At 38.3% G+C, this 27,655-nt stretch overlaps 1 protein-coding gene across 7 annotated transcripts in view; it reads right to left on the bottom strand.

The window, feature by feature from the left end:
• Positions 1-27,655, bottom strand: part of KAT6B (lysine acetyltransferase 6B) — a 109,482-nt gene that overhangs the window by 73,208 nt on the left and 8,619 nt on the right. For all 7 annotated transcript variants that reach the window (XM_063405887.1, XM_063405888.1, XM_063405893.1 and 4 more), the window contains exon 2: positions 26,673-27,568. In XM_063405887.1, coding sequence (XP_063261957.1) covers positions 26,673-27,293 — 621 coding nt within the window. In that variant the 5' untranslated portion in view covers positions 27,294-27,568. The remainder of the gene's footprint in view (positions 1-26,672; positions 27,569-27,655) is intronic.

The following is a 27,655-nucleotide window of genomic DNA, read 5'->3' as shown; positions in this document are numbered from 1 at the left end:
TCCACCCTACATTCAAGATGCCTTCCTCATTCCTTTAAAGGAGCTGCATAAAAAGAACCCATATGAAAGTCAAATATTTGAGTGCAAAAGCCAAAGCAGACTCAAATCCCAGAAAACATTAACAACAGCAGTGCCATTTCATTCACCCGTGTTAGCCTGATAATATCTGAGAATTAGGAGACCAAGCATTAGGAGATCCAGCTCAAAGCTAAAATTCCACCCCACAATCACCCAAGAGTCATCATTTCAGGAAGGAAAAGCAAAAAGGAAGAAATAAGTTACGTTCCCAAAGAAAAAGCAGCACAATAGAGATAAGCTTTGGATGTAACAGGAGGATGAGATGGACTTAAACATGGACTGATTCTGGCTCCAAAACATAAATATGTTATTTCAGAGCATTTCAGTGCCAAACATAACCACCAATCAGACACCAAAAATTTGCAAGAGCAGTGCCCCAACCCTCCACTAGGGAAAATATCAGAACTCCTTCCAGTGCCCAGACTAGAGAGCAGTAGTGAACAGGGATTTGGGAAATTAGAGAGAGGACAGAATTTTACAGCTGTTTACATCTGTTGTGCAGAAAGATCTGGTCCATATTTATTAGCTACATTTAATTTACTGTAGATCTAAAGAATAAAATATCTTTTTTTTTTTTTTGAGTATCATTAGCCTATTATTAGTTACACAAGAAAATCAGTATTGGATTCCCCCCATGCCACCTCCTCCCAGCAATACTCCACTTGATACTCATTCATCTCCAGGATTATCATATAACTACCAGTTTAAAGCTGGATCAATGTTTTTTCACTTCACTGAACAATCTAATCAATAGCAACAAGGACATTGTGCTGTCAAAAGCAAGCTGCTGCTCGTGCTGCTAGTCCCCCCTGGGCCTGGTGTTACAGAACTATGTTAGAGACATCCTAGCACGCAGCACTCAGTGTGACACTCATCACTCTGTAGGCACAAAGCGAGGTGCTGATACCAAGTATACAGCTAAATCAACACAGCTAATTGCTGGCACCTTCAGAAAATAAAGTTGTAGTCATGACAAATAGGTTGTAAAATTATTTGCATTTCCTATTGAGGAAACTAACCTAGTCTGATTTCTGGTTTAATTACCTATGTATGCATTGATTTTTTAGGAAGGCAAATTAAATGGAGAAGCTTGCAACAAAAAAATTCAAAGGTATTTCTCTAATCAGTAATACATACAGAAATTTTAAAATTTTTCATCCCAACCCTTGGGAAGCATACCACTCTTACTACAAGTCTACAACTTTTGGAGAGCCTGCAAATCGAAAATATCACTGTACACTTCTCAGGCAAGAATAATGTTTTGTACTTATATTGCACAAGATCTAAGAGGATAGGGGCAGTTGTATATACAAGACATTCCAGCTTAATCTCTTACAAATACATGCCAAACAGTGCAACCAAAGCAAACCCCACTCACTGATGTCTATTTTGTACTCAGTCTGTCTGTAGCAACAACAACAACAAACCAAGGGTAAAAGGGCTTAGATTTCACTCCATGATCATCTTACTAAATAAAATTAAGTAATTCCTAGCTGTATTGCATCTTTCATTAAGGTACATAAACAGAAAAAATATGGGGTTTGAAACCACTTTTGTGTACTGGGAACAAGATGCGAGAGAAGAGGTCAGAAAGGCCAGAAACATCACACCAATGAAATGAAAGCATTGTTCCCCATGATGTCCAGCTATGCTGGCAAGCTAATGGCACAGAACATGTAGATCCTGTCTTTAAACAAGATGGTGAAATCTGTCCGTTGCTATAAAAGTAGAAAAACAACACTCAAGATTTCTCTCTTTATTTTAGCTATGAAGCATCTCTTAAACCCATGAGATTTTGAAAGTACTTAGTTCACACTAAGAAACATTAGCTTAACCTAGAATCTTGGACCTTTATAAATAGTTCATTCCTCAGTACAACACATCTAGTGAAATCGGCTTCTGACTGAATTATCTATCTTCACCATCTCCTCAGCTACAAATTCTCAAAATATATCTGTCATGCTCACACTTAGAACCCAAATATCCTTCCTCCTTGCTATTTACCCTGGATCTCCATCCTACCCAGAAGGAGCATGTGCCACATATAATCCAGTATCATATATTAATTCTCTATCTGACTTCTACCATTATGTGAAGTATCAAACACAAAGATGAAGATAGAGCTGTCCTCCCTCCTCTTTCAGCAGTAATGCTTCCAAAGAGATTTGCTTGCTACTCTCAATTTCCATAAAACTTACTTCTTAAAGTAGAAGTTAACTGTGTGATCTGGCCATTAAGTTCAACTTTACTGAGGGAAGATGGGCAAAGTAGATCTGACTGATGCTGACTGCACCTGCAAAGTAACTGCAACTGCCTTTTACTTTTTTTTTATGTAGGAAAGCAAAAAGTAAATCAGCAAGCAAATATCCTTAACAAATGTACCAAATGTATATCTTCCCCCTCAGTGGAATTGTTCCTCCAATACCACTACTATTTCTGTATATTGGAGCAGATTCAGCTTACACACCTCTACCCATTCCAGCAGTGTGTATTCAAGATGGATGTATTTCAGAAAAAACTAGCGCTGCTGAAAAAGCAGAGAAACTAGATACTTCCCATCCATACAAAACCTGTCAGTCTGCCACAACACTGGAATTACTTTTTTTTCCTCCTGCTTATGGGAAAACTGTGCTGGTGGTTCAATCCACTAAGCCTGAGCTGAAGTCTCCATCCTATTAGCAAAACTAGTTGCTACCTCTTAGACCTCTGGGTCTAAGCAGCAGCCACGTCTGTCCCCATGACTCAAGCAACAATTCACACACAGTTACCTGCAAGGTCTCAGGTCCTACCAGGAAAATGAGACAACAGAAGAAACCTGCCAGCTTGCTACGGTATCACTGCAATAGGACTGGGAAATGTATTTTCAGCACATACAGCAAGTACAGCACGTGGAGTTTCCTCAAGTGTGTTTATCAGGTGGCTTTGGATACATTCCAGAAATCAAACCAGGAATGACTATGTTAAAGGGCATTACCTTCACACATGTCCTTTGCCATAGGGAATCAATAGGCCAGGCTGTTGAAACTTGCAAGAGCATGAAATTACCCTGATCAAGCCTAAAATGGACACCTGCTCTTAAAGAACTGGACTGAGACTCCGTCATTTATATAAGCCTGCAAGCAGCCAAGATAAACTCCCACAGCAAAGAGCCTGAACCATACTTCCAGTAGTCCTCTGGAGGTGAAAAGCACCACGCCATCGGCCTTCTAGAGTAAAACCATGCAACAATAAAGTGCCAAAATGCTGCTAGCTAACATTTCAACAGCCAAAGCAGGATCTGAAGAAGATCCACAAAAGCACAGAATGAAGCTGAAGTCTTGCCAGAGGTTCCTAATATTAATGCACTGCTGACAGCCGCTTTCTGTCACTGATGTCTGTACTTGAGCTACAGTTTTATAGAAACACAAGCTTCAGAAGAAACAGGCTACTGCACAGAACTGTGATGACAGATCAGAGAAGCAAACTCAACATTTCTTGAGCTTGACAAACCATGATCAAGCTCTCAAACTACAGAAACAATTAAAACCCCTAAAGACAAGGTGTCAATAAAAAGAGTAACTACTAGGTGAAAGAACACTGATTTTAGAATTTGTTTTCCTTTCTTCACCCACGTAAGTCAAAGACCAGCAACAACTACCTTCAGCAAGGTTTAGCAGGACTCTGAACGGTTATTTCCTTTAAATGCCTTTGTAAAAACAATGCTGACTGAAGAAATGACTGTGTGTTGGATCCACTCTGAGGCATCAGTCAGTACTACTGTAATTCTTTACAATTCTTTCAAGCTTACCCTGATCCATTGCTGGATTCTAGAACAGAAGTGTTGAATGCATGCATCCATACGTATCATGTTTATCAACTGCATCCTAGGAATATGAAGAAAGCTGTAATATAATAACCTACACCAACAGAAATTCTATTAGATTAAAACTGTAATTACCTTACTGAATTTGAGAATAAAAGCTGTATTTTGATAGAGTGAGAAAAGAGGACTTTAATGAATTATTGTTTTGTTTGGCATAGTGAGGCACATTTGTTACAGCATGTGGAAGCCTTCTTGTAAGCAGATGCAGTCCTTGTTTAAGATGTACTTTCAAGCTATACTAATAGTCTTTAGCAACAAACAGACAATATTTTACAACACTATAGCTGTAAGTGTTGCTACATTTCAGAGTAAAAATTGTTTCAAACTAATTCTGATTTTAGTATTGTTATTTAAAATATGTAATTTCTGGAATTACTAAAGCACAGCCTTAACCCTGGTAAACCAGACAGCCAAACTGTCAAATCTGATGGCAAATTTTAACAGCAATGCAGTTCTGCCCAGTCCATCTTTAGGAAATCTACCAATTTTATTAAGTCTTTGAATATACACATGGAATTAGGGAGATATGGACCCTGATGTTTTCCTCTCATTTCATTGCCAGCTTTGTGATTACATTTAATGAATAAGAACTACTCCTCTGCCTCAGTACTACACAGCCTGCTTCATTTAGACTCCAGATACCATGCTGAAACCTACTTTGATGCTCACAGCTTATCATCTTTCTTCTACTCCACTGCCACCTCTTTTCACAAAATTTCAACTGATACAGAGACACTTGTTCACAAACACCGAAGACTTTGTTTTCCCTCCCCACCTCTCCTTGGCTCATTCTTTTTAAAAACATGCCAAAGAAATACTCTTGCAGGTACAAACAAGGGAAGAGGCGAAACAAAAAGCCTCACACAAACACCAACAACAACCAAACAAAAACTTTAAAAAGCATTCCATTTGCCTTAAACTGATGCAAATTCTGATTTTACTGAGTCCAAACCAATATACATCACTCTAGAAATAGGGCTTCCTAACCCTAAGAAAAGTTCTGGCAAGAGATGAACTACAGTACAGCAATTGCCAGAAACCTGTAACAAAAGAATGCTGAAGATATTCAAATAAAGCAGGTATCTTCTAGAATTCCTTTTTTAACTCTAATCTAGGACTAGCAGCTCTCGTACTTTTGCTTCTTTTGCTCTTTATTTCATTTTTATTACTTCAGCTGATTAACATCTTTTTAAGAGCAGATACCAAGTTTTTCCACTGCAATAAAAAGCAATCCTGGCCAAGAAAAGATTTGCCCATTAGCCACACTATCTCCACAAAGACAGCAGCCTTATTAAATTACAACTGTTTGAACAAGGTCAAGAACTCCGGGTTTAATTCAAAGTGTTTCCAGGTATAATGCTGTCAGGTCAACTTAAACAAGCCAACAGAGGCTTTGAGCTTGATTAAATATTAAAACAGAATCTTTCACATCTGTTTTTACCCAAGGATGAAATTACTGTACATCACTTCAACCAGCTCATTAATACACTAAACACATATCTTGCCTCAAAAGGTTACAGGAATATCAATGCTTTCAGCGTGCCTGCAGTGAAACCTACACAACTCAGCTAGAAGTGAGGTCACTGCATACTTTAGCAGGATGTCAATATTTTTTTATAAATGTGAGAGGTAATCAGTTAGTCATAGATACATTTTAAATTAAAAAATGGGAACCTCCAGTGCAGCTAAATCAGTTGCCTTTGATCTGAACCTTTAAAACGTTCACCTTATTTTCTTTTATAGATAACTTGATAACAGACACCAAACAAAGTTTGATCCAACAGTAATTATTTTTAAAACTGGAGGGCTGTCATGCCCAACTAGAAATCTGCTTTTTAAAAAAAGATTGACAGCACAATTTTTAATTGAAATATAAAAGGTCTATCAGGATCATCTATTTCAACATGTATCACTTCCAATGATACTTTGATGGTATGTTTGGGTACAGGAGAAGAGAACGCATTTGAGGATACAATTTCTTTGACAATGATAAATACACAGTATTAACTACTCCACATGGCATTTGCAGCCCTTTAAAACATAACCAAAAAAATAGATACTCCTCTAGCATTATCTTTGTGTGAGACAGGAGACATTAGTCAAATCGTGTTTCCTGACTGCAATCCATAAAAAGCAGAGACAAATGAAAGTCATCTATTTAGAGCAACAGATGTACAAGACAGGACTCGGAAGGGAAGCTATGGGAAGTGTTTTGCATCTAGACCATGCTCATCCCAGATAAAAAATGGTCTCTGTATTTGTATATGCTGAAACTGAACCTAAACATCACTTGTAAAATAAAATTAAAAAAAAAAAAAGAAAAGGGCAAATTTGCCACAAAACATTCAAATCTACTACACAGCTTTAACAGCACGCTCTTAGGGCAGGGCAGGAGGAAATACACATGCTTGAATACCTAAGTTCTTACATAATGAACAGCAGAAATCCTAACACCTCTTAAAGCCCCAGCATCTCTTTGAAGAGTCAGAACTATATATTTTAAGCATTGCTAATAAGGCATGAGATAATTTGCTTAAGACAAAATAAAATTCCAATACAACACAGTCTTGTACCACCCACTAATTTACACTTGAACAATATCATCAACTAGACCAAACTACACTTAATGTAAAGTCAATAAATGCTTTTTTGGCTGTTGACACAAAAATCTACTGGGACTTAAACACTTGAGGAAATTAATAACCCTCTGGTTCAATGCACATCTGTATTGAAAGAATTTGGTCTTTAATTCACTTTATTTGTAGTTGGGTTTAAAGCAGTAAATTTGATAGAAGCAGGCTTCATTAAACCAATCTAGTTCAAAATGCTTTTCATTAAGCTTGGTGTATTTGAACAGTCAAAAAAGATTTGTTTCCTTTAAAACAATTCTGCATTATAAAGCATCCCAAACAAATCAAGATCACTAACACATAATATAATAAAGGCATTTACATTTGATCTGAGCAAAAGCCAACATTAATGATCTGTTTGCTTTCAATACATTTTCTTGAGGCACAGACACTCCTTTGTTACTGCCCACAGAACCTCACATGGACAAATAGCTGAAAGACCACCAAAATAACACATCTAGAAGCTCAGGCTATTATGACAACCTCACAGCTTCCTGTTTCAGGAGTTATTTTTAATATTTTCAACACAGATGTAGTTTAGCATTGTGGTTAGCTTGGAAATCAGCAGCAGCAACAGGTGGCTGGTGCAAAGACACCTTGGGAGACACCACATCCATGTGCTGGGGAAACCTGTGCCGAGTTACCTGGCAAGTGTAACAGAGCCTGGAAAGCAACAGTCACCTGGAAAGTGACAGATCCTGCTAAGAGAATTACACCAACACTCTACATGAACTCAAAACCAGCAGCAACTCCGTAAAAGGTGGCAGCAATCACACATGTAGCTGCCAGGACACACTGAGCACTTCAGCAGCCTGAGCATGTCTCCAGTTTAACTTTTCACCCCAGCCTCTTTCAGGACAGGGTGTCACTGCATATTACCACAGGAGCCCCAGTGTCAGCATAACACACTATAGGAACATCTGGCAAAACACACAGTTACATTGAAAATGTGCCGTAAGACGTGTGCAGTAACTCAAGAGCATGGTGTTAATCACTTCCACACATTTACCTTTCTATTCTGTTCGAGTGACACAGCATTCAGCACGTTCTATGCCAAGGGACTCCTTACTCTCAGGTAGGCACATAAACAAAATCCTAGATGGTATGAATAAACTGATTTCTCCAGAGATTTTTATTTTCTCAAAGTACATACACATATTCCAGAAAAAATAGAATATTTTTGTGATTTCAAGAGGTGAAGAACTTGTCAAATTAAGTTTTGACCTTCCCAAGACATCGCTGGGCCCTGTCCCATCCCCCTGCTTTCACCACATGTAGCTCATGCCTCTGTGTCCACTCCTTCAGAAACAGAAACATGTACCTGTGTAATTTCAGCCTTACCATGCCACACAGTACAATACCTGTGATACAACTGAGTTGTAAGTAGCAGTCACATGTTAAACTGGGGAGGGAATGAAGAGGGAGATAACCTAGCATGAAATAAGAAAGTATTCTTAACAATTAAAAAAAAAATAAAGGCACAAAACCCCCCCCACTCAACCTGGGCCCTTACTTTTCCCATTCTTCAAAACACTTTTCCCATTCTTCAAAACAAAAAAGCACCACCTAGCAAGGCTATTTAGTTACACTACTTTCCAATCAATCCCAATTATTACTACAGTAGTAGCTCAAATGAAAGAGAGGACATAAATAGTTTGTACTCCTCATAACCTTTAACTTGCCATAAGGCTTAGTCTGATATACTTTTGTAGTTCCAGGATCTGAATTGGGATTTAAGTACTTAGAAATCATTGCCCACCTCCAAAAATACATATCACAAGGTTTGTGATTTCAAGTGATGTTCTGGTGACTACCATTTATTCCATAAACAAGCACAGTAGTGCAAAGATCATGCCTTAAGTTCCTACAACTAAAAGAAGAACCCACAAGTACCAGAATGGATCTACTACCAAGTTTCTCCCACTCCTCATAAATTGGTCATAAAATTACCTCATGGGTGAGGAACACACTGACACTACATTTTGCTAGTGCTTTCATGAGGCATCAAACTCACCAGTAACAAAGGTCTGGTTTAGTGAAGTTGGACATGGTGCCATGATATTCATTACTGCCACCCCACACCTTTTGGCCTAAGTATCTGAAGGTGGCTGCAGCTATTACCAAGTTACTCGATTAACTTGAAAAGACAAATCAAAACCTCAACACTGCTAAGTGACTGACAGTACTTGCAAAAGGAAGCTGCTCTCAGTAACAAACACTACCATTACAAAGTTTACAGTACACTATTTTCTTCTTCCACTTTCCTTTCATTCCCTGTAGTCTTCTGGTTTTCTCTTCTATCCTCAACCAACCTTGCACCTCATTATTCTATTTTAAAAATCAAAATCTGACAGTCCTCACAAAACAATGATGTTGGTAAATCATTGTATAAATGAGGGTGGCGCAAATAAAACATATTGTATATACATATTTGTGAATGAATATGTTTAAAAGTAGAGTACCTTCAAGGCATATAAAAATCACTGCTGACGAGAAAAGAAAATTCTCTTCCCTGGAAGCTGTTTAAAACTGTTATTTGCATCAATTCTGAATTGCTACTGCTAAGTGGCATTAGACTATAAAATCACACTCTGCTGTTTTCTCCTCTTGAGATTTACAGTTAAATGATAAGAAAAATACTTCCTGGTTAAATTGGACAGATAATGCAATACAGCTTTTATCAAACCAATAAATATGTTATAATACACGAGCCTCTGGCCCTAAGAGACTTCCTTCTTCAGGTGCTGGCAGTCTATAAATTAGCTCCTTTGTAGCACAGAAAAGCTCTATAATTAGTACCTAGTTTATCATTAAAACCTTGCATTCACTGTATGATGTCACAGACTACTGAGTCTGGCTCTCATTTACACACTCAATTATTTTCTGGCATCCCAGTACAGTTGATCCCATTATTTCCTATATAATTGACCAACTTCAACAGCTGCAATTCTTCTCTTGTAAATACAGAACATATTGTAGATGACAGGATCATAGTTATCACTCTTAAAAAAATTCCACATAACATACAGTTTAAATTTGACAAAGCTTAAGATGCTTTGCCCTGCAGCCAGCAAAAGTTTGATTTAAAAAGCACTGTACAGTAATTAAATTTAAACCACAGAATTACTTAAAGTACCACATTCATTGACTGGTAGAGCTTTTATTGCAATAGATTAGACTCATTACTTAAGAGTCTGAAAAGCAGTTGAAGATAATTTACCTCTGGTACTAGAAATTAATACACTTACTTTTGATTACAGCTGTGAATGAGATATACAGATAGCAGTTCTGCAGATTCAGGCATTCCAGACAGCCCCCAGACCAATGGAGGGCAGGAAGTGTCCTAGCTGACTCAAATCCCACCTAGTGACCAACGTGCTAGATCCTTCCAAATCCTTCTGGCAAAACCTGGAATGCATGCTCTTAGAATTTCTTCTACCCAAAGAGCTTGAAATGGCAACCCCCTGCAGTGCAGACACGTAAGATAATGGACAACTCAGTAAAGTACCTGATTTCACATCGCCAGCAGAAACCATGAGATGTTTCTATTTCTGCAAAATCACTATATCCAAGAAGATCTGAGAAAATAGCTTATTTAGCATAAAAACATCTCCAAGTCTGAAAGCCAAGAAGGCCTTTCTTACTGGCCCTCAAATACATCAAGAATGGTCTGAATGACCATTAATGAATAATCTAATGATTCATTAATCAAAGAACAACACAGTAGCAGAAAAGACAGGACTCAACAACCTGCAATTGTACTGCACAGGAGTGCGTAGCCCTACAAATCAAAGGGAGAAAGCACAATTTTGGCAACTTAACATGTTGTACTGCTGTACATACACATGGAAAACAACTTTTATAGGATAGCAGTATTTCCCCCCCCCCCCCACCCCCCGCTTCTATCCTTTATTCTATATCATGACAATAAATAAAACTCCTTTTGCGGGTTTTTTTTCCACACCTTCCTTGGAATTTACTGGACAATAGCTGTTAACTGCATTTTATAGCTTTTCATTGTGGATTTATGGTTTTGTTAATACCATTTACACATCAGGCATATCCAAGATGGCTTGCAATTTCAGACAATTTGAAGGATTTTTCTTTGTATTACTAGGTACAACAAAAAAAACCAACCCCAAAACACAAGAAAAAGCAACAAAGCAGCCTCCTGCTAAGAGGCAAAAAAAATCTGACTTTTAGTTGTGGCACTCTTAATGTGTCACTTGTAAACCCTGACAGCGAGGACAGAAAAATCTGTTAGCACTAGGCCACTCTCCTCCAGAACCACTGTGTTTTATCAAGGATATCACACTTGCCAAATGTCTCCAGAAGCTTTCACAGGTAGATGCCCACCACTACTGATGGCATTTGGAAAGCTTCGGCATCTGCTGCCACAGTTGCACTGTCTGAAGCATTTTTTCCAATGAAGCCATATGATTCATAGGGAAAGGGAGAAGAGAGAAACAGGGAAGAGTCCACCTCAAAACCTCTAACAAGTTTTGGTTTGGCATTCCTGTTTTACACCATTAAAGATACTTCAGGTTTTCAACCCACTAAAGAACACAAAAAATTTAGATTACTATGGATCTTGCACATGAAAATCTGTACTGACCAAATTCAGGAAAACAAAATCAAGGCAAACACCTCCCCCTTTCTATAGGATGGTTGCAAGATACAACAGCATAGCAGCACAACTGATCTGCACAGCACATTATCTTTTCCTTCAAGCCCAATATTTTATCACTTAAACTATTTTATAATTTATCAATGTACCAATGATGACATATCTGCATTAATCTGCTACAGATACAAAGCCTAACAGCGAAAGAAAAATACTTAAATAATATGGAATTATAATTTCAATATGCTCTAACTGACGAGGAAGAAAGTGACCTTTGTGGTGGAATGTTGGGCAAAAACATAAGAAGTTTGTAGCACTCCATTAAAAATATTTGAATATTTGTGTTCAAGACAAAAATTCAAACTAACCAACCTCAAGAGAAATGTATTCTTTCAACATGGATCAGGCAGCTAGTGAGGCTAGTCTTTGGGGTCCTGTAATCAGTGTCCACAAAGTTAGTTATGAACACACATTTGCTAAGTTCACATGCTGATAAAGCTGAGGATAACAGTATGGTTCTCTCTACAAAAAGGTTACTTTTCAACTTGTATTATGGAGACTCAGGATCTTCTTAAATCAGGTACATTTCAGACATTAAACAGAAGAAACCTACAGTACTACAGAAGTGCTTCTGCAGCAGAAATGAGGTTGCTCAGTTCCAAATAATATTAGTAACAAAATTCCATCATTCTTTATTTGTTTGCAGAACATCTTTTGCCTGTAATCTAGATAAGAACCTTTCCATCTTCAAACAGAGCATCTGCATCATACCTCTCCAGACAAAATCTTTTCTCAAGTCAGAATAATTAAGCATTAAATTAAGCTCTTAAAAACTGTCTTCACTGCATTCACTTGGTCTTTTAATTCTACTCTAATGGATTATCTATTTAACTTAGTCAGAATTTAATCCAGTGTTACAAGTCACGACCAAAGAAAGATTATTTTAATCCAGCTGTAAAAGCTTGAGCTCTTGAGCTAACACACTAGACCCATTCTCAAGTTTCACCTGTGCTACTATACCAGCACTGCAGATCCTGAAGCACAAAAAACCATGGGAAGAGACTGATGAGTCTCTAGAGTGATGAGACTTTAGACTTTGGAAATATAAACAGCAAGTTAAGCCTGCATTTTCTACTCAATTTTACATCAGTCAGAAAATACACACACGTAGCCAGGGCCTCAAACCAGCTATTTTTTTAAGCTGTGTGAACTGATGGTGGAAGGCGGGTGGGTGGGTGGGAAAAGGTAGGGCCAGTGAAACAGATGAAAAAGAAAGCATTTTTTCACTCCTTCAGCAGATGAACAGTCCAACACTTCCCATATATGTGTCTCATTTTCCCAAATTATTGTAGGCTAAATATAAAAATATTGAACTCTGCAAAAGAGCCTAATAGAGATTACTACATGACAGGAAACAGCATGAACTATATTGTGTCCTATACCACAATGGCAAACTCAAATCATAGTTGGCTTTTTCCTTCCCCTAATTATGAGAGCCAAACCACAAAACCTATGTTAAGATCTTATCAGCGAAGTTTCCCTCATGGGAGAAGTTCAGAAACAGCTGTACCAAGAATCACTGCTCAGATCAAGTCTCTGAAGAAGTCAAGTTCAGAAGAATGAAATCTGTCCTTTTTGACACAGATTTTTGGGCCTCTTCCATCTCTTGAGATATTTGTATTAACAATTTCCTAATTAACACTCTTGAGAAGAATGCAAAGCAAAACAAAAGTAACAAAAACCCCCATAGTATACTGTTTTTACTGCTGTTGGTATCGCCTAGGAAGTACAGAGTCTGAATACAAACTGGTAATTTGGGCAAACTAACCCAGAGAATGCACCTAAACTCTATGTCATGTGAATAGAGTTTATATAGATTATACATTACTGCCCCTTATTTTCATGACAGGACACTTCTCAGTATCCTCCATGGAAGCTGCTAAGGCAGTACTGACTACAGCTTGTCACTCCAGCTGTACACTGATGAAGCTAAACAACCAACACCATTCACAAAAAATATCTTCAATATACTTCTGTTAAATTGGCATAAATTGTGTTTTTAAAAAATACTTTTTAAAAATCAAAACAAAACCCATGTGTTTTGCTACTGTTTTCACTAAGTGGGTTATCTGTTCTAGATTATGTTACCCTTGGACAAGCCTGCAAAAGCACATCTAAGAAACAAAAAAAACCAAGCACAGAGCATAAATACCAAAGCCCTCTTCTGTGGTACTAACCACAGCAGGAATAAGTGCTGATGGCATAAGCTGTACCAAATACAGCTGGGATGGAATTTAATAGATCTACTAAGAAAAAGAAATGTAGACTAATTATTTACTGGTTTATGAATACAAATGCATCAAAACTGCAAATAAAATATAAACATTACTTTTTCGTAGCACTACATTAAAAACTCTCAGGAAAAATGGTATTTTTACTTCTACATAAAAGCATATCAACAGAGTATAGGAGAACAAATACAACTCCACAGAGCTCGTAACAAGCAAGAGCTGCTTAGTTTGAAAGGCAGCTCTAAGCCATGCTTCCCTGTTGCTGTTTTGTTTGTATCAAAATACTTGTCATTGTACCTCTGCTAATATCAGCCCCAATTAAGAATTTAATTACTCCCTCACCGGCTTTATAGTCTAGCAGCTCGTTTTCAATGAAGAGTGATATATGGTAATACGCAATATTCCCTGTGCTACCTCCTCCCAGTGAAATCCTTCCAAGAAAACTGCTTAAAATGACAAACTCAAGAGCTTTTCTCCAACTGCAGCATTTTGCAATACTTTACTGAAAAGCTATCCAAAAGCAAGCACCCTTCATTACAGGTCTTAAAAAGCTCAGAGGTGAAGGGGGCTGCTAGGTCACATACCTGAGTAACTTTCCAAGCTGTACCGAGTATGCACAAGGCTCATCTGTGCCACTGTGGCCAGACAGCAACAGCAGCGCTGTAACGCAGGCTGTGCCAGAGGCTGCCATTTCCAGCCTGACACTGGGAGCTGCACTTGTGAAGTTATCATGCAACCTGCCTTATCTCTGTCCTTATCTCCAATGAGGTCACAGTCCCTCACAAGTGAAAGACACCACCGCAGGAGCTATTACAGTTTGGTCTGCTTTGCCTGAAGCAAGAATTAACATCAGTTTACCTTTAGTCATGCAATATATTCTAGGGAAGGTTGCTGAGAGATTAAAGACTTTATTTTCATATATAATATTTATATGAAATACAATAGTTTTAACACTGAGGCAATCTTAGAGATGCTAAGCAGACCATTCTTTAAAGCTATGACAATATCTCAGATTTTTATATAATTAACTTTCAAAACACAAACCAGGTCACAAAAGAAACCTGTTTGATATGAAGCAGAGATAGAGAGGAATTATTGGAAATGTACTGGAGTTAGATGTCAGCATTTCAGTAAACTAAAAGGCAAAGGAAAAAAATCCATAAAAAATCCACTAGGTAAAAGAGAAAAGCAATTTCTTCCATCTGAGAAGTTATTTTGAACATTTATGACGGAATGTATTTCACTAAGTGTTTTAGCACTGTCTTCAGAAATGGAAAACCATTTGCTTATTAGGGCAAAAATATATTGGAGGCAATGAAACAAATATGAAGTTGCTGCCTTTTTATGTAATTTCAAAGATGTATCATTTGACTGTGTTATTTCTACAGCAGAAAAAAGACCTCAGTTCCTGGGTTTGAGAATATCATAGTCCATTGTGTTACAGCTTTATGTAACAAAATTCATTTAACATAGATTCATTTCTAAATTCTACACCACAAATACTAATTTTTCATCACCTTTTCATTATAATCCTAGCACTAAAACAGAATTTCTAGTTTTTGAACAATATAGTTTCTACAGAAACAGCCCAGCAACAGTTTCTGAAACTGTATGGAAGATGGTCAACTGTTTCTTGGTAGAAGTTCTAATCAGTGTATGATGTGGGCTCAAAGGAAACCTAACAACCCTGTAAAACATTAAATTCTTGATAAAATAAATGAACCCTCAAAGCTTTCAGGAGTGAAGTCAAAATTACACTTAAACAGGGCAGGGAAGATGAACCTATACTGGATCTGAAAAACATTTTCCTGTAACACCAACCCTTAAATACAGGGTCTGTATGAAGAAGTGTCTGTTACTGCCTTCTATATAGTAAGGTGCACAAGCACACCCCTTTATATATATAGCTGACAGAACAATACAGTATTCAATTTATACTCTACCCACTGAATTTCTGAAGCAATTGAAATTTCTCAGAACCACTCACTTTTGGATCCTTACAAAAAGAGAATTTTCTTGGACAAAGCTATACTGATCTGAAGACCTTAACTGTTTTATGAGAAAGTGTGTAAACACTAACAATCCAGAAATGTTTTCTGCAATCTAAGTACTTTAAGCTTGGTCTGGGGAATGCTACACTTCCTTCCCCAATCCCTTTCCAAAATCATTCTAGAAACGAAATACTTCAAATCTTGAAAACAGTTCTTAATAAAATTCTGTGTACTAATTTGTTTTCTAAAGGATGGGGAAAACAAGTCTACGTGGAAGCTTTAAGATGACAGTGAACTATGATCTTTAAATATACTTCCATAGATTAGGGGAGTACGAGTACACTCATAAATGCAATCCAAAGTAAATGCATTTACGAACTTGATCATCATCAAATTGCTTAAGCTGTATTTGAGGCAAGTCTAATCAGGCAGAAACAAGAGTTTCTCCCCTTGGCACCACTTGAAGAAAGGCAGAGCTTTCAAAGTTTGAAAAGATCAATACGCACGTGGTGAAAACAAAGTTGAAAAACTCAGTTTATTTAAAATGTTAAACACAGTTACTAATCCAGTAAGCCACCAACACTTTAAAAGTAGTATGACATTCTTACAGGAGTCCAGTGCTCAGTACCTGGAAAAGGACTAACCACCCTTTAGCATAACCTTTGTATTCAGTAAATCCAGAATTCAACAGCAGAGCAGCTGCTCAGTGCCTGCTCTGCAGAATTCAATGAACGACAAAAGGTTACCTTAATTCAATGAGATAATCAGCACACATTTACCCTCCACCAAGAGTTTTCCAACCATCTGCAAGGCGGCAGAGCTGCCTGCCTATAAAACAACTGGTAGCATGCTGACATGTCCTCACATCACTCATGTCAATGAAAACTTATCTCTTAGCAACAGCTAAAAGAAGCCGAACTGCCAGAAATATTTTAGATGCATCACGAGCCAACAATTTCTTCATAAGTGATTTTGATTGCTGCTCATCTCCAAACAGATGTCTTACTCTAATTGGTAAAATTTATTAAATACATATCGTAACTAAGAAAAAGTCAAGTAGTTATGCCCTAAGAAAGCAGTAACAATGGGAGTCACTCTAGCTGTGCACATAAAAGACAAAAGCTAACCTTATTTGAAGCTGTTGGTCTCGCAGTATCAGTAACAGTGAAGTAAACATGCATGTGTTGTGGGGAAAGGAAGGAATTTGCTATTAAGGTTGCTGTCAGAATCTGAAAGCTAAGGCACAAGTCCACTAAAACAAAGATAAATATTTTTGACAGGAAAAGCAAAATAAGAGATTCAATGCTAACACCACTTAGCTACTAAAACTATTTTATGATTCTCTTCCCTGCTACATGGGAGCAAATACAGAATTTTAAGGCATCAATCTTTACAAGTAAATTCCATACAAAACCTCTGATAAAATTAGAAATACACTTGTTCTAGCACAACTCATTTGCATTAGCAAAACATCAAGCAAATTAAAATTTTAGCAGCAGACGGAGATCAGGAAATGGAAAAAGCTTTTTCTCAGCTATATTACAAACTCTTCTCTAGAAAACAAGTCATGCAGAGGTCTCTTCAAAATACATCCAAAGACAATATTGAGAACAATATAAATCATTCAGATTCTGGTTCATGTTAGCAGATAATGAGCAGTTTTGCTTTCCTCCATCACTAGTACTTTCCAGAAGAAAAAAACAAACAAACCAAGATCTGTCAATCCTAGGCTGAATAAAGCCACATTTATTTACTTGAATTCACAGTCAAAATTGAGGTATCATCCTGAATTTAGAGCAGTATAGGAAGTTGGGAACACAGCAGAAGATTCCTGCGGTGATTTATTAATCCAAATAAAAGACTCCTACCATCCATCTCATGTTCAGATCAGAAAAGACTCCTGCAACTCTCCACTGAAAGAATGAAAACATGCCTGCAAGAAGAGCAGCTAGTCACTGGTTTTTAAACACAGTGCACAAATTCATAGAGCAAAACCAACTTCCCATTGTCACAAAAGCTCCAAAAGGCAAAGCACAGACCTCAATGAACACAAGTACCAAAGCTTCCTCCCTTAAGCGTACGGCAGACAAGCACGTCCAGTGACCCAACACGAGCAGTTCTTGAACAAGCCACACTGCAAGCCACAGGCTTCCAAGAGAGCAGGAGCTCCAGCACCTTTGAATGCAGAACATCCACGCACAAGCACAGGAACAGAGCATCCTACAGGCACTCAGCACGTGCTGCTACCTTGAGAAACCCCCCTGCATGTGGTTTGAGTCATTTCTTGACAGATTTATAGATAAATTTCAGACTGTCAGAAAACATCTAACATCCAAAAGCCTGCTTTGCTAGATGAGCAGAATGCATGCCAAACATATAAAAATAAATACACTGGGTTTACTATACAATTTTTCAATATTAAGGCAGATTAATATTTGCAAAACAGCATTAATGAGTTTTTTATGACGTTCAGTTTCTACACGTGGATAAAGAGGAAAGGGAAGAGAGCTAGACAGTTCAAGGCAGAGCAAAAACATTCAAATCAGAAAACACCATGCTTATGTATAACCGCACTGTTCATTACATTAACCTCCATGATTGTATTTATAAAGTGACTGATAACCAAATAATTATTTGCAGGAGTTCAAGCACTGTCCTCCTCCTCTACCATTAACAGATTCTTGTTACACCGACTCTTACAGCAGGCATCCCAGCATTCAGAGGTCAAGAGAGAAAAATCAAAGTCTGAAATGAAAGCTGAGTATCTTTACATTTGGAATAGAAGGGAGTAATCCAGCAGCCTTCATAAGTATAGACTTGTTAACTAGCTACTATTAAGTTCTGTGATCATAACAGAGCTTATTTTGGTCTCAAGAATCCTCTCAGGCTCAAACACGGACTTTTTCATCACCTACTAAATTTTTGTATAATGCCTTTTCCAACTGCTGCTCATTATCCACTGATGCTAAGCATTTATAGAATTCCACACTTCTCACAAGTTATGTATTACTCACATTTTTTACCAAACAGGTTGCTCAGGACATTGTCTAGTCCAGCTCTGATCACCTCTGAAGATGGAGATTCTGTAGACACCCTGACTCTCTGCTCCATGTCTCTCCATCCTCATTTTAAAGGATTTTCTCCTTCAACTATCTGCAATTTCCCTTGGTGCAACTTACCCCAGTCACCTCTCATTTTTTTGCCATCTGAAAAATAGCAGTCTCCACTATAATCACCCAACACGTAGTTCTGAAAGAGGTGCTTTAACACAACAGTCCCACACATCTATGCCATTTGACCTGCATTCCTTTCAACTGTTATGTGTAAATACTTCCTGCTGCCTAGGGAAGTGTTGGAATCACTATCCCCGGAAGCATTCACAAAACATGCAGATGTAGCCCTTAGGAACACGGTGTAATGGTGAACACGGCAGTGATAGGTTAACAGTGACCTTTGAGGTCTTTTCCACCCTAAATAATTCTATGATTCTACTTATTCATTAGTTAACAACTGCCTGTATTCTAAGGCTGAAACTCAGGTGCCACTGACATCTGTCTTTTATTGAGCCAAATGCAAACTCAGTGTTGCCACGGATACATGGACATTACATAAAAATTAGTTCTTAAAGCTACAGTCATTCATCTGCACCATTTTGGAAAAAACAGATTTGAAATTGAAGCCAACTTCAAAATACGACCAGTGATGAAATTAACTCCTGGAGAGCATGTGGAAAACGTGTGGCAAATTCACCACAGCTTGAGCTAGCTCCACTTCTAGTCCGAGATGAGGAAACATCAACCATGCCTACCAGACACCTCTGCTGAGATCATACACGGCTTTTTTCCTGTGCCAGAGTCCTGTTTGTAATTAAAACCAGAAGTCTCAAGCCTACACCACTTAGAACTGCATTAATTGGTAACTGCTGGACTGTACCACCACAACCACAAGGGGAGAAAAATGGGACTCTAGATCCAAAAAACTTGACAGAGCAGAAATTTGTGCACATATGCAGCTAGTACTGCAGTGACAAGGCCTAAGAGTAGACAATTTACAAGTCCGCAGTTTCCCTCTCCACACAGGGTTTTCTTTATGTAACATCTTATCTACAGCACAACCTGAAGTCACAATAATCCACACAAACCTGGAACTAAGTGCAGCAGCCCTGGAGCTGCCTGCACAGACATCCCTGTAACAGGTCACACCCATTCATTTCAAGAAGGCTTGCTGAATTTGCTGTGCCTGCAAATTCAAAAAATTAAGCTCTTCACAAATTACCTGAAGAGAAAAAAAAAAACCCACAGAAAAATCCATGTGACACCAGCAATAATTTTCCTCAATGATGGATACAAGCAGATTAGGAAAAACAATACTAAACACAAGTAATTTTGCCACTGAAGGAAATGACACTAGTTTAAAGGATGTCACTTACCAAGTAACCACAAAGGACAGCAGTGGATCTGCCAGCTCTGTGATGCCTCATCTGACTGCCATCATGTTCTAAATTCTGCAGCCACCGTGTGAGCCCTAACCCTGCTGTTCCAGCACACAGCAGCACTCCATCCACCTGGTTCCACCAAGTCCTACTGTCCTGGCTTGAAACAGGCCCTCAAGTCACGGTCTGTCTTTATACCCAGGCAAATGTAGTCCTGAGCAGAGAACAAAGCTGCTAACAGGACCATAAATGGATTCAAAGTTGTAAAGAAAACTTTTGAGTTTTTACCAGTTGAGTCTTTTCTCAACTGAGAAACTGAGAGCTTTTTGCCATTTCCAGCTACCAAACTGGAAAACTGCAGTTAATTAGCACTTAATCTATACCTGATATCTTTCTTAACAAAAAAATAACATTTCAAAAATAGCAGACAACTTCAACTGCAAGTTATCAAGATTTTTCACCACATTTTACAATAAAGTTCCTGCAACAATAAGAAACAATATGGAATGCTGTCACATTTCAAGTCACACAGAAAAAATACCTGAGAGTGAAGACCATCACTATTATTGAACACTGAAGGGCAAAGACACTTTGAACACACAAAACAACAGCACTGAGAAAATACACAAGGTAGCTCTCCTTATATCTAAGGCAGCCTTGTGGTATTTCTCTTTTAGAAGGAATCTTGATGAAGGAGATACCTGCACATGAACTTGTGGAAGAAAAGTTAGTCATGGGGGGAAAAATGAGTAAAACCTCTAACCATGGTTTAGGAATGTCACTCCCAGTTAAGACAGGAGTTTGCAGAAAATAGCACAGATGAATAAACACCAATAGAGCTGCTGGAACTGCACAGGATTTCTTTAACTCACTGCTGTCAATTTCAATACAAGACTCATTGCAGAACACCACACCAATTAATTTTGAAGGGAAACAACCAAAAGAATCAAATTTTAGCAAGCCTTAGGACTAAACAGCTTGCAGTATAAGGTTTGGAATCACTGCTTGCAATAAACAAGAACCATGTGCACATCGTGCAGAACTAGGATCAGAATATATAGTTTGGGGGGGGGAAAGGATGAGTAGGATTTTCCCTCTGTAGATCTACAGACTACTGCAAATATGACCCTACTTGCCGAAACTAATTCACATCAGAAATTGAAAACTAACCTCTACTCTGCCTTAGGAAGGAACAGAGCAATCTAATTAATTCAGGAAATAGCAGTATTTAACTTACTTGCTACCATACATTTCAAGAAAACTTTTACAAATATGCTTCTTGGGTTGGTCCAAATTTGCTGAATTGTAAAACAAAAAAATAAGCCCCTAAAGCCAGATATATCTGTCTATGCAGTGGTATGAGGTGTTTCTCCATAATATGGGATGATGAGAATTTTCCACTTCAGTTTCTGGTAAGCTCCAGTATCTCAGGTGTTAATAGGATCCATTTCTAAGTGTTCCCTTGGCTTATGCACAGAGTTAGTAACTCTAGCATTTGAGAAGCTACAGGGACAGAAAAAACCCAAAACCACCACACACACACACAACAAAACCCACCAAAATAAAACAAACAACAACAACAAAACGCAGCAAAGAAAAAAAAAAAAAGAAAATCAAAACCCAAAACACAAGAGTAACAGAACCTCGCAATCATCCCAGAACTTCCAGGACCAGATCTACACACAGTTAAGGTGCAGGCCACTCTTGCAAGAAATAAAGGTAACTTGTGAATTGAAATAATGAGAAGCACAAATATGAGAGTTAGTGTTGGCCAAGTAATGCCAGCATTCCTCAGTATTTTGTCACTATGAAGATGTTATGAGGAGAGATACAAAGGTTGCATCTGAAGACAACAGTATTTTATGGACTGACAAGATTCAAATCTAGATTTCTCTCTCATTTCCCTGTGTACAGTCTCTTCACTGCAGACACTCTAGAAACTTGCTCATCACTGTATTTTGGTGCTCAGACTTGCCCTCCTTTCTGCCTCCCTTTTCTGCTTCTGCACAGTAGAAAGTCTAGAGGACAGAGGCAACAAGAAATCTCAACCAATGCTGTCTTGCTGCCTACCCACAGGAAGGCAGGAAGCTTAAAAACTGAGCAAGGAGGAGCCTGAATGCCAAAAAAGCAATTTATATAGATTGGCCCTTTGCCTGAAAGACAGAAGGAGGAACACCCAGTGTCTGCACTGGCACAAGCTACATACCAGAAAACTGAAATTCAATCCATGCCAAGTTACACTTTCAAAAGCTAAATGTACGTAGGCCAGTGAAAACAAAATTAGATAGGAGTTCAGGGTAAGAAAAGTTAACAAAACAAGTTCAGTTTTGCATGAAAGTCAGCTTAGAAAGACAAACTGAAAGTGAAAGAGGGATTAGTAGATTTTTTTCATGCCAAGAATCATATGAAAATCACAGTTTCTGAGCTGTTCAAGAGAGCATTGAGGAGAACCGATATCAAGCCATCTCCATTTGAACATCTTTGAAATCTAAGTACTAATTATTCTGAATTTAGCAAAGATGAAACGGCTGAGATACACTGCATTCCCATAGTCCTCTGATGATGTTACAATGGCCACTCCCTCTTCACCCTTAAAAGCTGGATTTATCCTTTTAAATTATGTCTAAAAAAACCCAAATAAAGAGCTGCCTACAAATATCTGTTTCTTTGAGTTTATAGTCACACAGCACTTGTGCTCAGGAGATGGCTAACTCCCAAGACTTATTAGCTTTCATGCAGCTCCCAAACTGCAGAACCTTCCTAGTGCTTGTCCAAGTGACAATGAACACAGAAAACATCAGCAATATTGCCATTCTACAACTGACACCATTAAAAATAAATTAAACAACCTTCTTAAAACTAACCATAAGTTTTAAATACCACTTTCCGGCATTTCCAGAAGCACACTTTAAAGCTTCAAAGGCTTATTGAAAAGCTAAGTATCACTCAATTCTCCTCTCTCTTCACACCCTTCCCTACTATGTAACCAGTTTTTACACTGCATTTTCTGGTTAACATATTCACACAGCCCTTTTCAGAAAATGCTTGGTGAGAAAAGGTGTGAAGCAAAAGCGAGGGTATCTATGCAAGATACTCTTGAGCATAAGGAAGAGCACATAAGAGCAGTTAAATTGTTTAAATATGCACTGCAACATAGTGAAGTGCACAAGATCAAACTGCTGCACAACAAAATGAATTATTTTTCTGCTTTCTCGTGTGTGCATTTTTTGTGGGTTTTTTTGTTTCTTTATTTGAGGACATTTTTTTCTGGTTTTTTTCCTCTTTTTCCCCCAAGGCATAAAAAAGACACTGCACATCTTCAGCCTGAAGGATACCACTGTTTTCAGTCCTCCTTCACTCTTCAGGCAGCTCCACCTCTGTCTGGACGCTGTCCTTCACACACCCAGGTAACACTACATCAGGCATCTTTTGAAGTGCATCGATTCAAGTTACCTGTCCTGACACATCAAGAGAGCATTTACCTCACTGTAACCACCAGAATACTTCAGATAACTGAAAAGTCCTTTATATAATATATACTTACTCATGACACTTACATTATACCACCTAGACATCAGACAGCTGCCAAAAGCTACTGACCTTCCAAGAAGATCTGGCTTTCCATGAACCTTGTCCTTGTATCTGTGCATTCACAGATGGAAAAGCAACCCTCCACACACACTAAGGAAGGGAAGATTTAAACAGCTGCACTGCATTTCTCTTCCTGCAACTCGAGAGAAGATACAACTTTGCCCAAATCCAGGAGAACAGGACAACACCATTTTTATACAAATCCTTTCTTCCAGGACTACGGATAAGAGGAGGAAACACAGCTGCTGTATTGCTATAACTAACTGTAGCTATTTCTAAATCTAATGAAACAAGAGAACTGTATCTAGTTGAATTGGACCACCCAGTTAATAGGAACAAGAAAAGCAGTCCCATATCATCACCACTACGACAAATACTTAGCACTTGCAGCTCCCTGTTCCAAGTATTTCATACAATGCAAACCACTCAACACTCCTGTCACATAGTCAGGGCTCCAAGTCTGCAAAACTAAATTCAGTGACACTGCATTTCAACAGTATTTATCTTCTCAGTGCACTACATACTCAGATGCTTTGGGTGGGTGATTGAAGTAAGCAAACAAAAACAGAAATCCCCAAACCAAACAAACAAGCCAACAACAACCCACACAGAACTCAACCACCCTGCCCCACGCAGGCTGTACGGTTTCTCTTCTGATCACCTTTCACTCACTCAGGAAGAAAGGTTCAGAGTCTGTGTTTGGTACTGTGAGTGTGAATGTTCAGATTGACAAAAGAGAGAGCTCCAATGCACTTCCAATGGACCAAACCTTCTGTCTCATCCTGATGAATGTTAATTATGCATTAGAGAAAAAAAAATAATCAAAATTACTCAAACTTCCATGGTCATCAAAACAGATTTCTGTGCATCCCTACATTTGTTCTTTTCCACCAGAAAAGTCAACCAAAGACAACTAGAACATCACCTCTAATACTTGAAAATAAAAAACCAAAACAAATATACAAAATTAGCCACCCCAACAAAAATCATCTCTTACTTGTGCTAGCTACAGAAAGAGACAAAGAAACTTTAATATACACCAACCTCATCAAACATTAGCCATTCCAAAGAGATGCCAGTTGGATACATTCATTGTATTAATTTCAATAAATAATCCTGATATGTCCAATACTGTCACTAAAATGCTTCCAATAAAAATAGCCCAACAGTTTTCCTGCAATGTCATCCTGCTTATACACTAATTAACACTAATTAACATCAACTTCCAATGAAGATGTAGTCATATCCCAATAACAGGGACAACTTATGTAGACTTGCTTTCAGAACTGTCCCTGAAGTATTTAAAGCCACACACAGTGAAGAACAGTAAAAAATTCCCTATTTAAAACAAGTCTCTATATATTTGCTCAGTAACCTCAGTAACTTAGCACAACGAAGTGGTAAATTACACTAACATGGAACTACTGATTCACCAACCTCACTTCAAAACTATTTTTGTCAGGAAAAACCGTATGCCAGTTTTTAAACACGCAAGTCACACTGCTAATTTTGAGGCACCCAAATGAAAGCTTATTTCTTGCCAAAGCACTTGCTAGAGAACAGATTTGTTTGGCTAACTTCTAGAAGACAGATTTATCCTTATACCAGTATTTTAGTATGGCAGTAATGGCTTTTTCAGCACCATGACCCAACTAACATTCCTTGCAAAGGCTGCCAGTCCCAGTAGGTAGCCTAACATGGGAGACTTTTGTTTTTACAAAATTCATGTTACTTGGGTTGCTCGGTACTCTAGCCCTCAAATTTTTCAAGTCATTACAGCATTAGAATTACAGTAGAAACTCGAAGTACTTAGACAGTTTTATCACTACAAGTAATTAAATGTTTATAGTGTACAGCTACAGCAGTAATTGCACAGTATGGAGCACTTTTGAATTTCCATTCTGATTATAGAGCGTGAAGCTCCAAGCATCCCTCAAATACCCGAGAAGTCCAATTTGACAGAAATAGATACCCACATATAAATGCAATCATATTTAACATACATTTGGAGGAGCTCACAAAAATAAAGCTACAACTACTCACCTCTGACAGTTCCCCAAACAACTGTTCCTGAAGACCTCATTAAATAATTTCAATAAGAGCGTTTTCTACTCTGCACCCTCCAGCATGTCACCATCAAAGGAAAAAGACCACTGAAAACCATCATACAGCTTCTAGGAGACACTGGTGGCACCCCCACAACAGCAAAGCCCTCTGGACTATTCCATGTCTCAAACAACTGCCATCAAATTTGACGAGGCAGAGGAAAACGAAAACAAAAAAAGAGGAAACAAAGAACCTCAAACCACCAACTTACAAATATTTTAAGTAAGCCAATTAGACTACAACAGGTAACTTTCTTTCCCCCAAGTACACTGAAAATTCCAAACACACTTCACCATACTAAATGGGAAAAGATCAAAGAATGCCTGCAGACATGTCTTTGACACTATCCTTTCATAACCAAAAAACTAATTGATAGACCTTTCTCCCTCAAGGCTGAAACCCTGTGAACAATTAACTTCAAAACAAAACTCAAGTAATAGCAAAAATAAACCCATGTAGGGAGCACAACAAAAGTAAAACAGAAGGAGGATACCACAGTTCAGCTTAAATTGTCACTCCAACACCTTCACTTCTGTTCCTAGAATATTTACATTAGTTCCAGTTTCTATTAACTGACATTTTAAAGCTCACTATCTACATACAAATACAATTAAAAATAATTCTGTCTTAAACATCACGAGTCCTACCAGTGGCATCTCAGGCCATCAAATCAAAAGAAAATCTGTATATCTTGGCAGAAAATGAAGGTTAAAGGCCACAATCAAATCACACTGCAGATTTCAGCTACACCAGTCTGTCAGGCAAGACAGAACAATCTCACACCTACAAGAGAGCATACAGCTGTACTCTTCCCTGCTGCTCTGTTCATTTACTGAAAATTCACAAAGCCAACTATCCAATGCAGAACGACAGGACATAGGGAGACAAGTAAAATTCATTTACCAGAACTGATTCTGCACAATTCTTGGACATGCATCCCCACTCATATACATTTAAATGGGTAAATAAAGCACGAGAAGAATCATTACTTTTGTATTAGGTAAATACCCAGAGGATAACAGGAGCAGTTCTTCATCAGTACATAAGCTCTCATTTTTCAGACTTACCTGGTCTTTTTCATGGGGTAACAGGCTGACAGGTGGAAGGGAAGCTGGGAAGGTGCTGGAGTATTTTGGAGCTCCTTTGCTTTCCAAGCTGCCATAATTCACTCTATACTGAGGACCATCCTTCAGTAACCTCCCATTGTTCACAGCACGTTTGGCCCCCAGCCGCAACCTCTGCTGAAAGGCAGGATTGTTGAAAATACTTGCTAGGTCATTTTGACTTCTCAAATACTTCTCGATGTTTTTCAGGGAGGAGCCATTAGGTTCTTGAAGCCCTTCAATTGCTCTTCTCAAGAGTTTATTCCAATCCACATTACGAAGCTCGTTACAAGCTCCTCTAGATCCCTTAACAGATTTAGGAATAGTGCCAGGTTTAACACATGAAAACCGTCCAGGATTATCTGGGTCCTTGTAGGATGCAAGACCTTTGTTAGTGACTTTAAGAATAGAACCATCTTGAACACTAAGTTCCAACTGCTCTGAAACAGTCTTCTTATCTAATCCATGGGAAGCACAAACAGCATGACATATTCTCTCTTCAGAAGGCCTTTGCTTTTGCTTTTTAACTTTTTGTATAGCTTCCAGAATCCACTCCGTATAAAGAGGGTTGGCAAGTTTTACCATGGTTGACCAGTAATTGTTTCCAGCCAAGAGTTACCCATAGAGGTTCCTCCTTATCCTTTTAGCAGATCTTTCAGAGGTTGTTCACACCTCAAACACAAATGAAAGGATTCCACACGCTGCTTGGACACATGTCAAAAATATCCACCCTGAGGAGTCGGAAAAGCAGAGAAATACCGGCTGACTGAAACTTTCCAGTTATGTTACTGTTACCGAAAGGTAGGAGGGGTTCATCTGTGATGACGCTGGTACGTCCTTAAAAGAAACTTTGTTGCAACCTTTAAAAAGAAAAAAAACAGAGGCGGGGAGAGAATACAGTTAATGCTGAAGTATTAAAAATTAAAAACGCATTCAGACATGCATTC

This window comes from Prinia subflava, chromosome 9 (assembly GCF_021018805.1).
Source record: "Prinia subflava isolate CZ2003 ecotype Zambia chromosome 9, Cam_Psub_1.2, whole genome shotgun sequence".
In the NCBI taxonomy this organism is placed as follows: domain Eukaryota; kingdom Metazoa; phylum Chordata; class Aves; order Passeriformes; family Cisticolidae; genus Prinia; species Prinia subflava.
Note: the sequence above shows the minus strand (reverse complement) of the source record. Positions and strands in the feature narration are given on the sequence as shown.